We start from the raw sequence: 17,396 nt of genomic DNA on the forward strand, positions 1-17,396 counted from the left end.
CTCCAGCATTAGACATTCATCACATGTTCATATGATGGTGTTAGCGTATTTAAATAGGCTGAACCCAAGAATCAAAAATGCACCTTAGTATTTATTTCCTTAATGTACCAAATTCTGCCTTATAAAGAAAGGAATTGACAAAAACTACCTAATAAAAAAGATTTTCTCTAGCTCTTTCCATTCAATGATGGCAGTTTCCAAGCAGGAATGAACCTGTTTTCATTTGTGGATAAAAATACAGACAGAAAAGTAATCCAGCCATAGAAATGCATTTTAATTGAAAATAGCAACCTTATCTAGTGCTCCACCATGGAGTTCACAAGATGAACAAAGAGGCACTGGAACCCTGCATGCAGTGCAGAACAACAGGGTCCTTGCTGTTTGACTGGGAAATCACAACCCTATTACGTTCTTGCATTGCTAGGTGTCGTGGGTTCAGCAGTAGCTGTCATTTTTCTCCTTCTTAGTAGCTGGTGCAGTGCTGTGTTTTTGACTTTCAGCCTGGGAACAGTGCTGATAACACCAATGTTTTTAGTTGTTGCTAAGTCATGTTTACTCTGACCAAGGACTTTGTGAGTCTCATGCTCTGCCAGGGAGGAGGGGAAGCCAGGAGGAAGCAGAGACAGGACGCCTGACCCAAACTAACCAAAGAGGTATTCCATACCACAGCACATCATGCCCAGGATGTAGAACTGAGGGCAGTTGCCTGGAAGGGCTAGATCACTGCTCAGTTGGGCTAGGTGTTGGTCGGCAGATGGTGAGCGGTTGTATTCTCTTCCCTTGTTATTTCCCTTATCATTATTATTATTGGTGGTAGCAGTAGTGGTTTGTGTTATACCTTAGTTACTGGACTGTTTTTATCTCAACCCGTAGGAGTTACATTCTTTCCATTCTCCTCCCCATCCCTCTGGGAGTGGGGGGAGGAAGGGGGGGAGTGAACGAGGGCTGCGTGGCTGAATTGCCAACTGGGCTTAAACCACGACACTAGGTCAAAAAGGGACTCCAGTCCAGAAAAGATTAAGAAAACATTGCCAGCGTTATCCATCTAGCTATCACCCGAGTGTCAGGGACTGTAATTACCGTACTAATCTGTTACTACTAATCAGGGACTGTAGTGACAGGAGAAGGGGTAATGGGTTAAAATTTAAACAGGGGAAATTCAGGTTAGATCTTAAGAAGTTCTTCCCTGTGAGGGTGCTGAGGCGCTGGCACAGGTTGCCCAGAGAAGCTGTGGCTGCCCCATCCCTGGCAGTGTTCAACATGGTCTAGTTTGAGGTGTCCCTGCCTGTGGCAGGGAGCTGGAACTGGATGATGTTAAGGTCCATTCCAACTCAAACCATTCTATGATTCTATGACTGTGCAGCCTGGTGAGAGTAACAGAAGTTGAGTGGGCTGGGTAGCTGCCCACCACGCTCCCCATAGCCATGGGCAACACAGAGCCCAGCAAGAGGTGCTGGGCTGGAAATAGTGGCAGCAGGTGGTGGGACGAGGAGACTGCCTGCACTTCCTTCAGGTAGCTTTTTTGTTGTTCTCTTTCAAGGAGCAGTTGGTGGTGATGTCTAACTTTGTGGGTGCAGTTAACGCTAAAAGGAAATCTGCCCTGGAGAACATCCCATTTGGACTTGGCAGTCCTGAGGTGAAGGTTAGACTTGATCTTAAAGATCTTTTCTGACCTTGTTGATTTTATGATCCTATGATCCCTTCCGGGTACAGAGAAAGGCTGCAACGCTTTTAGATGACACTGGTTTACATCAGTTCACAGCTTAAGGAAAAAGTCGAAGGAAATCTATTCCTGTTTTCTATCATTACTCAAGCAAAACTAGCGCACCTCGGGGCAGGCTCCGCACTCAGCCCCACTCACTGCGGCCACCACGTCTCCTCCCCGACCCGGACACAAGGCGGTGCCGGGCAGACTCCCCAGAGGTCCCCTGCGCCCCCCACCCCACAGGTGCCCGGCCACACTCAGCGCCACACCCTGCCCAGGCCTCCTCCTCCTGCCCGCTCCGCGGCTTCCGTGGGGCTCCCCCTGCCCGCATACAGGCACCGCCCCTGGCGGACGGTGTGCCGCCCCTTCGAAGGCCCGGGGTCGTGAGGCTGCTCGCGGCAGCGGGCGGGAGCGATGGCGGCGGAGCGGGACGTGTTTGTGAGAGCCCGGGGCAGGACCTTCACCGCCTTCCGCCAAGGTACGCGCCTCGGTGCCCGCGCCTCGGGGGGAGAGCCGAGCGGAACGTCAGCATAGGGCTGCAGTGCCGGCGGGCTCTGTTCCTCGCCGCGCAGCCGAGCGGGACGGGCGTGCGGAAGGGAGGCCTGCGGCTTTCGCCGGCGGCAGCCGGGGGAGGGTTACTGCCGAGGAGCAGGAGGTGTGGGACAGCCTACACCTCCCTGCACCTGGGGGAACCGGAACAGGGCCTTGAGCTGTCTGCCGGCTCCAGCAAGCCCGTGATGGGGATTCCCCTTGCTAGGGAGAGCAACCGGCACTGGGCGTGCTGCTGCCGGGCAGCGGGGGCTTGTTTGAGCGTGGAGCTGTGGCAGCCTGCTTCTGCTTGTCCCTCCCCTACTCTCCTCCTGCTGTGCTTGGAGCGCCTGGACCTGCCCAAGTTTGTCAGTGCGGTAGCTGGAGCGCAGAGGCGCGTTGAAGCGTTTGCCCCCGCAGTCTTGCCCGTCCTCAGCGGCGTTCTTCCGGCGGCCGTGGAGGTGCCAGGAGTGAACACTTACTCGTTTTGAAATACTTGTCAGTGCTGCTAAACCCGATCTCCTTCGCTCATGAAATTGCTGGTGCTAAGTCCATACTATCATGTGCTTGTACCTATAGGGGTCACTTAACAGGTTACAACTAGCTCATTGTTTATGTTACTCAAATGGAAGGCAGGTCCCATAACATGCAACTGTGTAAGATCCGCGTTTCTTCAAGATGCCTTAGCGTCCCTTAGAGTGGAGGTCAGCAGCTGGTTGCTCCACTGGTGCTTCCAGGCTCTGCAGAGACAGCACCGTAAACTTCCTTGGCTGGTAGTGCGGGAGTATAAATTGGCTCCATATGAGATGTGCTTCTGAACTGTCCTCCCCCCCAGGTAGATAAGGTATCGAGGCCTCTGCCAAGCCAAAGACTGCAGCCTCTTGCTGGCTGCTGGTTCTTGTCTTGCAGCTGAACCAAGAGAGGAATATGTTGAATGTGTGTATGTATCTCACGTGCTTGTAAAGTTCTCCCAAGAATGGAGGTTCTGCAGTGTGCCTAGGTTTTTCAAGTGCGTAACTATCTCTGTTAGGAAACTTTCATGTTGCCACACACGGAAGATATTTCATGTCCTTGTGTTTGCTTATAAATGGCAAATTGTATTGGTTTAGTATTGGTTTGGTAAGGTGGGCAAGGCTATTTAATCCCAACAATTTAATGGTATTTTCTTGAGTTTCATAGGAAATATTTGCCCTTGCTTGTTGCCAAATAAAGAAAAATCACCAACTCTGAGCATGTGAAGTATGTGTATACAATCATTCTGGCAACCTATTAATTGCAGATGGTGTGGTGGATTTGGAACAGAATGCCTAAGCATTTGTTGAGGGGACAGATGGCAGACAAGCCATCTAGTTGTATCAGCTGTATAGTGAAATTGTAACAAAAGGAGTGTTTAATGGCAGTGTAACAATTTCTGAACAAGAGCTTTATCAAAGTACTACTTGAAAATTGGTTTAAAAGTGGAAGAAAAAAGTGTGATTTGGGTCTCTGTCTTCCAGGTGTGTTCCTTTCTCCTCAAGTGTCCTTGTGTGGTGTTCTTTAAACATTAAGACTTTTCTTACCAGTTGGTGGTTTTAATCTTGTCCGTGACTTTTTAGGCTGCGGTAGTGTAGCTGCTATCTTCAGGAACACTGCTGTCTTCAGGAATGCAAATTATTTCTTTGTCAATAATTTACTTGGCTCTTTTGTAAGAGGCTAAAGTTCAACACAACCTTCTAATAACCAAACGATTGGTAAAAGAACCCAAACCCAGAACTAAGGGCTGATGAAACGGCAAAGTTTATTGCAGTTTAAAGTGAAAGTGTTATCTGTGTTTTGTTGGTTTTCTCAGTCTCTAGGTTTTAGTGCTTTTGTTAAGCTGGTAGCTGCACAAGGCATTTATTACCACTGGTATGGCTTGGCACTGTGTTCTTTTAAATTTGAGAGTCTCTATTGAAAGCTTGATTTCCTTTTTTTTCTTACTACCGTTTCTGCAAATCACTATTCCACACCTTATCCCCTAATAGTAATTTGTTCAGTCTGCTTTCACATGTGGAGGTTATACCTGTAACCTGCTTTAATCTACTCTTAGTATGTGACATGTGAATCAGAAGGTCAAGGTTAGGTGTCTAAATTATTCATGTAATCAGTGGAGTGTAGTAAAAACCAGTGCATAAATACCCTATTTCATTGATAAGAAACCTTTGTTTGTCTTTAGTTTTTAAATATTTTTTCTGTCTTTTCCACCCATGTGAAGTTATGCTTCAGATGTCTGCTGCTAATTGTATTGGTATTTAGTGAAGAAACAGGACCATATGTTTGGGTAAATTCTGTTGTCACCACCCAAGAAGCCATGTTCGAGGTTTTTTGGTTTGGTTTTTGTCCCAAGTATGCCAATATCATGTTGTGCAAAGAAACTGTGAAAGCATGTAGAGCATTTTTTTCAATTAATTAAACAGCGATGGTACCATCAGCTTAATTGGTTGAGAAGTGTCTCTGAACCTGTCTTTTGGTAGTTTTAGCTGATGGTTTCAAAATCTTTATCTGCAAGAGGAGGATAACCAACATTGCATACTCAGTTCCAAATTGTTTTAAGTTTATTCAGTTGCTTCTTGTGTATTTTATTTTGCTGTGTTCTCTATTCCTTTCCTATCTCTGCTTTTGTGCCATTATTGAATATTGAGGTGAGTTTTATTTGTAGCAGTTCCTAGAAGTATATTTGTTCATATGAAGTTGGTGGTGTTTTTACCCTGTGCTCTATCTTGCACTTTTCTGCATTGAAGTTCATCTGCTTTCTGGAATAGCTTCTGTGTAAGAAAGTCTCTCCCCAGTTCTTCACAACCAGGCCAAATGGCAAGTTTCACTTCCTCAGTGTTCTGTTACTATGAAAGATTGGATTGAATCTGAAGAGCAGTACAGGTCCCAGTACAGATTCAGGTGGGCGTCTTGTCCATTTCTGTTTTCTTACCATTTTTTATGCATGCAAGGACTTTCTTTTGTATTTCAAGACAACTTGATTTCCTTTAGAGTCTTTGGTAAGTAACTGTCGGATACCTCTTGGAGATGGTATGAGGTGGTTTTCCCTTGTCTGTTTGAAAGCTGTCCATTACTCTTTTCTGAAGAATCACTAAGTGCAGCCTTTGTAAAGTTTCCAGTAACTTGCCTGTACAGGTGCCACTTTTGCAGTCAGTAGTTACCAGATTGCTCAGGAAACCCTTTTGAGTGTAGGTGTAATATGAGCCATCTTCCTGTTTCTCTGGTGCAAAGACAGTTTTAAGCAAGGGGTAAGTCCCCAGAGGACTAGCTGGTTTTTACTTTTGACTTCTCCTGTGGATGCCCCCTGATCTGAGTGGTTTGTTACTGTTCATGTCTATTTGTTGAATGGCATTTTGACTGGCATTTTGACTTGAGACAGATCTGATGCACTGCCTGTAAGGAAGAATTCTAGTGTTGGATCTTCACAAGTTCCTTCACAATAAACGTGGATACAAAAGTTTACATTGGTTTTTCTGCCCTGCCTGTACCTGCACCAGGGTGCATTTTGTATGTCTGATATATGTTAGCCTTAATGAGCGTCTGGCAGGCTACCTGCTCCTAATTCCTCTAAAAGCAGCTTTGATTTTTCAGATTTATGCTATTTCCAGTTCTCTTTCTTTAGCTTGACTTCTTGGACTTTTGCATCTAACCTTCTAGTTTATAAAACTTTTCCTGTTTTCTTTATTTGGATGCCTTAGCTTTCTGAAGGATGCTGCCCTGCTCTAACTAGAGTCCTTATGGCTGTTGTTTATGTTGTTTAGGCAGTCTGGATTCCTTTTGGTCTTTCTAAGGTTCTCAGTAAATGTGGTGCATATGGTCTGAGCCTCTGAGATAGTGTCTTTGAATAGTTTCCATGCTGCCTTCAAGGATTTTTGCACTTTTTAAGAGCATCGTAATTACATATAATTCGTCTTTCTTTGAAATTAAATACAGCCGCAGTTGATTTCTTATTTTTTCTTGCTTTCACATGAGTGTAGGATCTTGGCACATTATGATTACTGTTCTAGAGCTCTTCAACAGTAGTATTTTTGAGCAGTGATCAGAACTGCTTCCCAGCTAGCATATTCCATTCCCAATGCTGTCTCCAGCTCTTGTATGAATTAGGCAAATTTTTATGTGGGTTTGAACAACTTTCTGTGACTTCACCTTGTCATTATGCAAGACACCCCCTTTCACACCTACAGTCCTGGCCTGTAAAGTTTCTGCAATGAGTTTACATGTTAAATTTGGGGCTGGCATAAAGACATGACTAAAGTTTAGCATTCTGTAGCCTCAATACAAATAAACTGTATCTGAGGGGCATTTGCTACCTTGATGGTTATCTAAGAAGTTTACAAGTGTATCTTTTCAAAACAGTCTTAAGTTATTTGAGAAGCTGTTTTCTGTCAGTGTTCCTACTGGTATTATCTGTGTAGTTTTAGGCTCACTGCACCTAATTTCTACAAGAACTAATCTTTTAAAAGGTTTTATTTTCTCTGTGGAAAATGTATGTTGGTACCTGTTTTGAGGGGTTTTGTTTTTTTTTTTCCTCTGATGCATAAAATTGCACCTTCAAATAGTGGTATCTTTGGTAGTCTCTCAGATACACGTGGAAAATACAGCTGAAAGGAATGCATATTTCATTAGATTGAAATCTAATGGACATACAGACAATAATGATGGTGGTTTTGAAGCCATAGTTATTGATATTGTTTTGATATTAAACAAGGAATTATTAAGGATTATTAAGGATTTAGTGCAAGTCCTTCATTGTTTTTCAAACTCTTCCAGGACTGAGAGTTTACCTTTAAAGATAAACTGCAAAACAGTTGCAAGGAAAAAGTTTTTGCCTTTTGTGTTATCTATGATGTATAAATACTGCCTTCACTGAGAAGATTCCATTTTCCTTCCTGCTTGTAGCCTCTTTAGAAAACCAAGGTTGTGTTCCTTATAAACCAAGGTTACTTAGAAAAAGTCACAGTCATGGTTTGTAGGCAGAGACAGCTCCGGGCAGGGAGCCATGTACCTATTTCTGCTATTTTCTGATCTTTCAGAGAAGTGAATTCCCCTGGCAAACCCAATATGAGCATGAGGGCATTTTTGTATTCATTACTGTTCAAGGTATACTGAGCAAGCACTAGGTGTGTGTCTGTGTCCATTCTTCTCTGTTACAAGTGTGTCTATCAAGAGACTATGGAGAGGAATAGCTTTCCATAACTGATTTATATCCATGGAATGCTGTAGACTGCAGAGGAAAAAGACAACCAATGTACTTTCAGAAAAATCCCACAAGGGAAATACTGAAATCCCGCCAGTGCTATGTGGCTGTCATAGGCCAGCTTGCAGTACTTTATATGAACAATCTCTATATAGGTGTGTTTGTGATTCTTTGAAGGAGAAGAGAAATTAAGGTAAGTGAAAGGGGAAGAAATATAGGCACGGCATGGTATTAGCTTTTTTCCTGTAGAAAGGTGAGGTTTAGCTTAACCCAGCTATGTCCTTGAATTGTCTTTTTGCGCATGGTCACAATACATGGCTGAGGTTTTCTCTTGTGAATTGCTGCTGACTACTTTGGCCCTTCACAGAATTAATCTTTAGATAAAATTAGACACTGGAACCATTTTTCAGCCTGTGCTACTAAAAATACATTGCATTGATCCTCTCTCTACTTTGGCATGCATTGAGAGCAGAAAAAGAGTGGGAAGCTAATGAAACTGAGGCAAACAGCGTGTTCTGAAGCTGGACTTCTTCTGTGGTGGTCAGCTGTGCAGCTCTTAAGGAGGCCTGGAAACAAAACAGATTTGGAATAGGAGTTTTGTGTGGCTTAATGTGTAGAAGAGCTCCACAGATATCATTTGTCCTTCAGAAATGGAAACTGTATGTACATCAGTTGTCTGAGAAACCTGCTGACTTTTGTCTGGCATTTGTGTTTTACTGCTGTTGTAAATCAGAGTTTCAAACAGCCTCTCTGCTCATAGGGTTGAAGAGCCAGTTTTCAGGCATTCTCAGCTCTGCTCAAGTTTGCACTGCAAAAAATTGTTTATTAATTGAATCCTAATCTTCTATTGCTTTACCTACCATGCACTTTGTCTAATCCAACCATGTAGCTCATCTAATGGCTGAAGGATGCCTTTGATGACATTCCCATAAAAGCTGTTGCATGCTACATTTGAAGGTAAGATAGCAACTGTGTGTGCTTTTTAATTGAAACCTTTTTGGAATAGCATCTAGGACCTGGATTATGACTAGATGATCACTGCAAAACCAGCTGTTCCCCCTCCTACCACTTGTGCCCAATGCTGTTTGTTATAAACCTTCTGCTAGACTTTGGCATTCCCCTAGCATAGCAATAGAATGATTTGTCTGAACACTCTTAGGATTCACTGTAAAGTCCAAACAAATGGTTAAAAGATTTTTTTGTGTGGTGCCTGATTTACAGCTTAAGCAGACAAGGTTCATTTCCACAGCCTACAGTAGCTGTTCTGCTTGAGAGAGCTAATATGCAGCTGGCGAGGGAGAGGAGTAGGGTACAGAGTGTTTGGTGATTAACTGAACAGAATCCATTGATAAATCATTTGAGATTTAGGCGAAAGCCTTTTGCATCCACCTATGGCAGTGGAAGGTGCTTTTTGCATTGCAATCCTCTTACCATATTGGTCTGTTGAAAGAGCACTTGTGCAGGCGTTCTGGGGTTTTAAGCAAAATTAGCCAAATTGCACTAATTGCAGCCCTGTAAACTTTAGTTGGAGCCTTTGCACAGGTACTTGCGTAAAATCCTCTGCAGACAAACCAGTGTGGGCAATTAAGAGTTAATTCCAGGCTGAGCTGAATACAAAACAGGCTTAAAGGCTAGGGCAGGTGCAGGTTTACACCAGTGCTGCTGTTGTATCAATACAACTTATTTCGTAGTAGTCCGCTTTTATTTATAGTACTTTATAGTAATTGAAACACATTCCTGGTAAACAAAAAATTAAGCTGTAAGTTTAAACTGAGTGTTCATATTTTATTTTTTTTTTCACTTATTCCTTTGTTTTGTGGGGAACAAAAATCAGTAAGTAGTAAATTAAATCAGTAAGCATCACTTGATAAGTGATAAGCTAGTGGAATTTGGTTTAAGTACTAGGTTTACTTGGTTTTAAATAGGGTTTCTAGTTGGAGTGATCAAATAACAAGACAAAGGTAAAAAATATTTATTTAACCTTACTGTTATTTTTTGTAATTCCTTGATAATAGTTACTGAATTATCTGACTAAGGCTAGTTAGTTAAATGAACATTTTGAGTAAATGTTACTTATGTAGCCCTGATTCCTGGATCTTTTATGTTGTCCCTGCTTCGCCTTCTTCATTTTCTCTTTTGCTTTCCTACAGGAGAATATAGCATATACCTCTGCATCATTTTCAGTTCCTTTCTCTCTTCACCTCCCGTCTCTTTCCTTTTCTCCCCACTCTTCTTCACCTCCACCCCTGCATCTTCTGTTTCTCCTTTCTTCTGCCACTTCTTGATTCTGTGTACTGAACTTCTCTTTTCAAATTCATCTTATCGGTCTCTCTCTCTCTGCCTCACATGACCATCACTCACCCACTCAAACCAGAGCATCTCTGCACAGTTTTGGAAATATTCAGGTACTGAAAATCTACTGAGCTACTGTATTGGCATGAGTATAAGGCAGGGGGGGAAACACCCATGAAGCACGTATTAGAACAATCCCTGGTCTGGCTTTGCAACCTGTTCTGCATCAGCTCTGCATGCTCTCTGACAACGCGTTGCCTTCTGGCCAGACTTCTCTCTAGACAAGCATTACATATGAAGCTCCTTGTAACCTGGGACCTTGGCCAGTCCTGCCTGACAGCTACCTGCCTGCTTCAGGCCCTCCCGCTGCCTTTGGCCACCAGACACCAACCCTTGGGCTCTCGAAAGGGAAGTACGGTATGTCCAGAATTGAAACACAGCCTTTGAGAACAAAGACTAGCTCTCTTACAAAGTAGCTCCTGTAAAAATAAACAGATAAATGTCTGTACATTTTACTGAAAAATTACTGGCTTCAGATTAATCAATACAAACCAAGTAGATTTTGCTCAACACTGGTTAACAATACTGTCTGCTGGGTTGCTGGGAAAGGGATAGATGCCATTTTGTTCGCAGATTTGAGCTTTTTTTCCATTTATTGAGCGTGAGGATTTTGCCAGTCCTTCAAATTCCTGTTTTAGACTTCCCCTTTTTTCAGTTTGATTTTTGTATAGGTCACAAAGGATTTCAGACACAAGCTTTCTTTACTGATCTCTTTTTTCCATAGCTTTCCACTTACAAAAACTGTAAGTTGATTTCTCTGCACAAACAGTGCCTTTAATGCAACATGTAAGCTGGTTTTTATGGCAGTCGTGTTTTGCCATGCAAGGCATAAAATAAAAACCTAAATTACTTTGTGTTATTCAGCTGGTTCCATAAGGCTTCTATTGCAAACTCCTGGAGAAATGGATCATTTAACTTTTCTGAGTAAGTTATGTAATTGGAAATGTTAATTTCACTTCAGAATTAAAAGCTAATGAATGGCTAAAAGTTTCTATCTATAAAATACATGATGATTATTTAGATTGAGGCAATGCTGGTATAAATTAACAGTGTTAACAGATTATAAATAATTTTGTTCAGAAATTCAATGTTAGCTTAGCTCAAATGTAGGAGCTTACATTTGGCAAAATGATCTGATGCCATAGCAACAGATGACAATTACAAGCAGCATCCAGGGATTGTCCACATTCCTTCTCCTTCACCCAGCCTGTCCATATAGTGGTGCAAGAGATGAATTATGATGTTTGTTTTCTAACCTTCCTTGAAAGAAATATGCCCCCCTTCTTGCAAAGTAAGAAGTTCCAGTTATAGGTCACTCAAAAGAAAAGCAAAAGTAAATCCATGTGCTGGACATATACTTGCTTATGCAGTGTTATTGGAAGATTAGTTTTGCCTCAAACTGTATTTCAGGCCAGACTGACATAATATGTGAGTATATTTATGGATTATGTTTTAATTTGTAATAATTTCCTGTATCACTTTTTTAGATTCAACTATAGATAGATGCAGTTAGTGAGCTTTTAACAGTTTAAATGCTGGGGTTTTTTTAAAAACCCAATAACACCAAATGTATTAAGCCAAATACAGCAGTCAAAAGAAATATTCAGGTTGCAAATGCATGCATTTAGGCAGCTGGAGAAACCACAGCGTACTCATGTTTGTACTTGAGACCTAAGTGTAGGAAACAGGATGCCGGTATATGGTTTTAATTTATAGCCAATTGTTGCTTTGTTTGCCAGGTCTTGAGATATGTTTTTCTTAGTGTGCTTCTGTTCCTAAGTATCACACTTCCTTTGCAGCAGTACAAATTCTTTGTGCGCTGACTCTACCAGTGGAAGTTCGGTCCTGAGTTCTCACTTTCTTATCATAGGTCTTGGAGCTATTGTGGCACTTCTAAATTAGGATTTTTACGGTTGATGATAATTCTGGTGTTGCTCGATTTTGTGTTTGCTAACCATGGTCCTTTCGAGTGGCTTCAGTTCTAACTCCTAAGAATGTGCTACATCCAACTTCTCTCTAAAAATATAAGAACAAAAAGAATTTGACTCCTTAATAATTATGGACAAGTCTCCTGGAATTATAAAATATGAAATGTTTTCTGTATGTTTTAACTTGTTAATTAAAGAAGCAATAATAGGAGTCTTAAAAGAATCAACTAAAGTCTAATGTTATACACTTGTGCTATGTTGTAGCCCTGTAATTTCCAGCACTATTTGCTGAATTCTTCACATACTTTTCCTTTAATCAGTCTGTAATTACCATGTAGTCTAATTAGATTAATATACTCTCATTTATTGCAGCTACCGATTAGAGGAAAATCTTGTACTTCTGCCTCTATATTTGTCCTTTATGAATGACACCAGAATTCTGTACCTTCATTAAAGCAGCCTCAGCTTACTTAGGTGAAGAGCAGCTAATTTAATGGTGCATGGAAACTTGCAATCTCTTTATGAGTTTCTTAGTGCTTAACTGCCTTTTTTTTTTGTCTTTTTCTTCTCTTTTTGTCTTCTTAGATGATGAGTACCAATGGAAAGGGCCCTTCTACTTCATCCAAGGAGCAGATCCTCAGTTTGGACTGATGAAAGCTTGGGCAGTTGGAGACACTAACAATGGAGATGATGAATGGGGAGAAGAAATCAAATTAGCGGAGCATGCAGTGCAGGCCATTAACAAGCTAAATCCTAAACCCAAGTTCTTTGCGTTGTGTGGAGACCTTATCCATGGAATGCCAGGTAAGGCAGTTAAAAGTGCAGAATGGGTTTTCTCTGTGTTTCAGATTGGCAGCAAGGCTTATTTAATTTCCTTGACTTCATAACGTTCTTTCATAGGATTTGGCATTTTGGTGTTTGGGGAAAAATGTGGGCTTTGTACGTGATTCTTGGGATGTTATTCTGATTTCTTCATCTGACTTCCTGTGTCGTTCACTTTAGGAGTGTACTTTTGTTAGTTTGTTGCTTTCTTTTCAATAGGCCTGAGGAAATTTTCTTTGAAATAGAAGCCTGAAGAACATGCATTAAAGCAATTTCTTTTAAACAAATATCTTTTAGAAGACTAACAGAGACTATAGCCGTTGGGGAAAAACAGTGCCAAAAATAAAAACTAGCTATGGCTTTTTGAGTATCTAAACTGGGTTAAGGTCAGAGTTCTTCGGCTTTCTAATAAATTCAACTGCTTCAATACTTTATTCTTAAAATGCTAGAAATCAGCAAAATCAAGATTTAGTGTTCTGTCCTCTTGATATGGGACTCAAGAGATCAGTGTGTGTCTGTGTACCGTCAGAGGAAGAGCAACAGACCATCTAGGAAGGTGGGTTACAAAGTTTGACAGTTACAACTTTAAAACTTTCTATTTTAGGAAGATAAATACTCTTCCTGGAAGTGAAAGAAAAAGCGATGTTGCCAGTTGAGAGGTGGTCTGAAAAGCATGTCTAAGCACAGTGTCTTCCATTTCTTAGCCTTGGTAAAAAGCAGAGTTGCAGACAGCCTCAGCTATGTACCTGACATCACAACAATCTGCCAAGTAAGGTTGGAAATATGGAGGCCTGTATGCATTGTGCTCTGCTCTGCTTTGTACTGCACTTGCACCTGGAGTGATGCTTCCCAGCTCTGGTTTGAGCAGCAAGGTTTTGGGCATGTTATAGACCTTTCACTAATTCTTTTAAGTGTCCTACAAAGTGGATTTTAAAACCTCAGCTGTCAAGTTGGTTGAGATTATGGGAATGGAAGAATTCCCATATGGGAGAATGGGGATTCTTGTCAATGGGATTGACAAGGGGGAATGGCTTTAAACTGACAGAGGGGAGATTTAGATACTAAGAGGAAGTCCTTCACTATGAGGGTGGTGAGGCACTGTCACAAGTTGCCCAGAGAAGCTGTGGCTGCCCCACCCCTGGCAGTGTTCAAGGCCAGGTTGGATGGGGCTTGGAGCAATCTGATCTAGGGGAAGGTGTCCCTGCCCGTGGCAAGGAGTTGGAATGAGATACTATTCAAGGTCCCTTCCAACTCAAACTTTTCAATGTTTCTATGATTATTTATAGGCTACAGACTTTCGTTTGACCAGAAGACAATTTTAGTAATAGAGTCTGAAAGTGTAAAAACCTACAGATTTAATCTTGATCCATTGATTTTGGAAGTAAAGGTTTAACCCAGAATCATAAAATAATCTCTTCCTAAAATCATCTGGCTTTCCTATAGCAGAGTTTTAATGAGTATTTCAATTAGGACTTTTAATCTGTGTAAGTGTTCCAGTTATGCTCTCTTCAGTATCCCTTGTAAGAGGAAGAAAATTCAGGACAAATAGTATGTACACTACATCTTACTGAAAAGGATCTTTCATTCACAGATTTGATTAACCCAAAAAGCTAAGTTAATTTCATTTTACCTGAATATTTCTCAAAGGCTCATAAACCAATGCAAAGTCTATAAAAGACTTTTGTCTATATTGACTTTAAGCAATATGATTCTAAGGCTTTTCTGTTGATAGAGGTTAAGTGCATACTCCAGAGAGACAGCAGTCTTCTGACTTCCACTGGGTACCAAATGGCTGGATACAATAAATAATAGCATTGCATGTGGCAGGTTTTATGTTATTTTTTCTAGTAATGGATCTCTGTAGTTATTATTGTCCCTTTTACCAGTGTACATCTCACACTTTAGTAATATTCTAAATGCAAACCTGCCAAGGATTCGCAAAACATCATCATATATTCATTTTGTTAATAAACATGTAAAAGAAACTGAACAGATTGTACTGCTGTGAACACTTTATGTGATGTATGTACTGTGCATTGTATAAATACTTGAAGCTTCCTAGTGCAATTTCCAAGAAATTGAAAGAAAGAGCAGGTCATTGCTCAATGATCTTAAGGGTCTTTTCTAGCCTAAAACATTCTGTGATTACCTCACTTAAACCCACCATAATTCAATTCATCTAATAATTTCTTGTTGATTAAAATTAAGTTAATACTTTGCAAGCCTGTGTTATCATGTAGTTATACAAAGTACTGAGGAAATGTACTACTAAAAGGAATTTCAGAGTATCCCACCGGAACAAGTACTTATTTCATTATCGCTTTTGTGTTTTAAGGGAAACGCTTACTGTGCCATGAGTTGGCAAGCAAGCAAGTACAATTTAACAATTGTGTATGTAAGTACAGTTTTTCAGTCAGCTGTTTGTCTTCTTGTGTAAACGAATGAGAGCTAAAAGTGAATTGCTCTTTGATGCAGATACCTGTGGATTAACACTCTTTGAGTAGTTGCCTAGAAGGGCAGGAAGATATTTGATACAGCAAGAGAGACAGAAATCTAGAGTCAGAAAAATACTTCATGGAAGATAAATCTAAATCTGTGCGTTTAAATGAATTTGGATCAGCACTTCACTTCAAACTCTATGAATGTAGCTTTTGGAAGTGAAAGAATAGAATTTTCAAAGGACTTCTTTTGCTACCTTTTTCTCTTCTTCCTACCTTTTCCTCTTTTTTTGCTACCTTTAGCTCCTTCTAAATACAAAAAGAGCTAAAGAAAACTTAAAAGATATTTTAAAGCAAGACAACTCACATCCTGTTTTTAAAATGTCAGTAAATGTCTTGTAATTTCTTTGGTTTGGCTTGTTCATAGCTGTTACTGTACGAGACATTGCAAGATGCTGGCATAAAGATGCCAAGATGTTGGCCTTGTAAGAACTTATTTGCTGCATATTCTTTTATCAGAGTAGAAATCCTCTGATGTTAGAAATGAAAACTTAACCACATTCCTTGCAGTGAAAGTTTTTTGGAAGCACTGCAGTCACATTCTTCAGTTTTTTGTGACATTCCATGCTGAACTCTAGGGACTGAGGTGACTTCCTTCTCATGGAGGAATGAATTCTTAGATTTCTACTCTTACTTGGCTATATGTCATATGGCACAAGTCTCTCTCCACTAACTCCAGCGTAAATACTGTGTTTGAGATTTCATACTTTACATAATCCATGTAAACAATTGTAACTTAAAGTGGAGACACAATGTGGTAAGAAATTATCTGCAGCTGATTAAACTCTTAAAAAAAATTTAGAGTTCCATATCAAAATCAGAAGAGTAATATTGAAATTTGTCTACACTTTAATTATTTGTTACAACAAAAATTTGAAATTATAAGAAGTCTTTTCTGCAATATTGTATTAATGAAAAAGAACAAACAAGGAATCAAGAATTTTTATAGCAAATATCATTTCAGGTAATTTGAACATAGGAATGTTTTCAGAATTGAAAACCAGTAGTAATATTTGTTTTCCTGGAATAATTTAGGTATTTTTGCTGTCCTAGCCAAGGATGTTTGGACCTACGGACTGTGTGTCTGTAGTAGAATGGTACTGGAATCATTTCATGCTTCTCTGCTGAGGAGTCTCTCCAAGAACGATTGCTGTGTCAGTTCCTTTATCATATTATTTCAGGAAAATGAAGGATTAAAAATTCATACTTTCAGTAGTCACAAATCAGAAGTTACATGAGACAAGACATTGATTTAAGTTTACTCATGGTGAATGTATCTTATTTAATGTCTCAAATTGCCTTTTAAATTGCTTTTGTATATTCTCTGTATTAGAAATGAAAACATCAGCATTAATGGAAGTGTGGCACAGTGACTATTGCAGCATGGTTACTGAGGAGAAATATGATCAGCTGAAGTTCAGCTGTATTTTATGATCCATTTGGCCAATGTCTGTCAAGTTTGTTGGATTATACTGCTTTATAATCAATGCCTGTCAATAGAAATGGGACGTAGGGAACCCAGATCTTCCAATCTTAACACATTTTATCATGGAGTATTAAGTGTAAAATTTATGATGGCCATTTTAAGGCATGTACTGTAGCTGTTTAGCTAAAGCAATGTTGAAGTCTTTTGCAAAGGAGCTTCAAGAAATCTCAGAATTCCAGCAGCTAGGAGTGATGAACAGAATCCTGATCAGCTGGGAAGCAATCAGGCACAGCACTTGGAATCCATTACAGATGTCATTAGACCAACAAAGTAATCAGTATCTTAGTATTTAGATGCTGATTAAAAGTAGTTTGTACTCTGAATATTATTTTCAGTAGTTTTCTTGATTACATAATCAAGAATATGATATCTATTCCTGGTGGCACGAATATTGTGGTACATAATCAAGAACTTTAAGCAATACCTTATAGTGCAACTGAAAATACTTCCTATAAACTAGAGATTTGCACCTAGATGCACCATGATAATGAAAGGCTTACTGCTGAAGACGTATGTGCATTAAGTTAGTGTACCAGCACATAGTATGTCAAAAATGGGAATCTGCAAAATGCAAACCACTGTTGATTGGGTGTCTTTGTTTCACTACAGTTTTCTAAAACTCTAGAAATTTATTTCTAGAAGTGTTTGAGGGTTTGTTTTTGGTTGTTTTTTTTTTGGGGGGGGGGGTTGGTTGGTTGGTTGGTTTTAGATATATCAAGTTGGAACTTCCTGTAGTAATAATTTTATGACGACTTCCCATATTGTTCCATTACAATGCTCTGAGAGTCCAACAGTCCAGCAAGTTTTTCACCCACCTTGTTCACTCATCTAGACTGCAACATGCTAAAACTCCCAGCATTTGGCTGAT

The 17,396-nt window shown here is 40.3% G+C and overlaps 1 protein-coding gene across 2 annotated transcripts in view; it reads left to right on the forward strand.

Annotated features, from left to right (window-relative positions):
• Positions 1 to 2,082: 2,082 nt before the first annotated feature.
• Positions 2,083 to 17,396, forward strand: part of CPPED1 (calcineurin like phosphoesterase domain containing 1) — a gene marked incomplete at its 5' end in the record, with an annotated part of 50,403 nt that continues 35,089 nt past the window's right edge. Inside the window, 2 exons of one of the 2 annotated variants that reach the window (XM_080617907.1) lie at positions 2,083 to 2,183; positions 12,308 to 12,526. In XM_080617907.1, the coding sequence (XP_080474033.1) occupies positions 2,120 to 2,183; positions 12,308 to 12,526 (283 nt within the window). Of the gene's footprint in view, positions 2,184 to 12,222; positions 12,527 to 17,396 lie in introns of those variants that run through there. The other variant, XM_080617906.1, reaches the window with a different exon arrangement.

The sequence above is a fragment of the Psittacula echo genome (genome assembly GCF_963264785.1).
Source record: "Psittacula echo genome assembly, chromosome: 5".
In the NCBI taxonomy this organism is placed as follows: Eukaryota; Metazoa; Chordata; class Aves; order Psittaciformes; family Psittacidae; genus Psittacula; species Psittacula echo.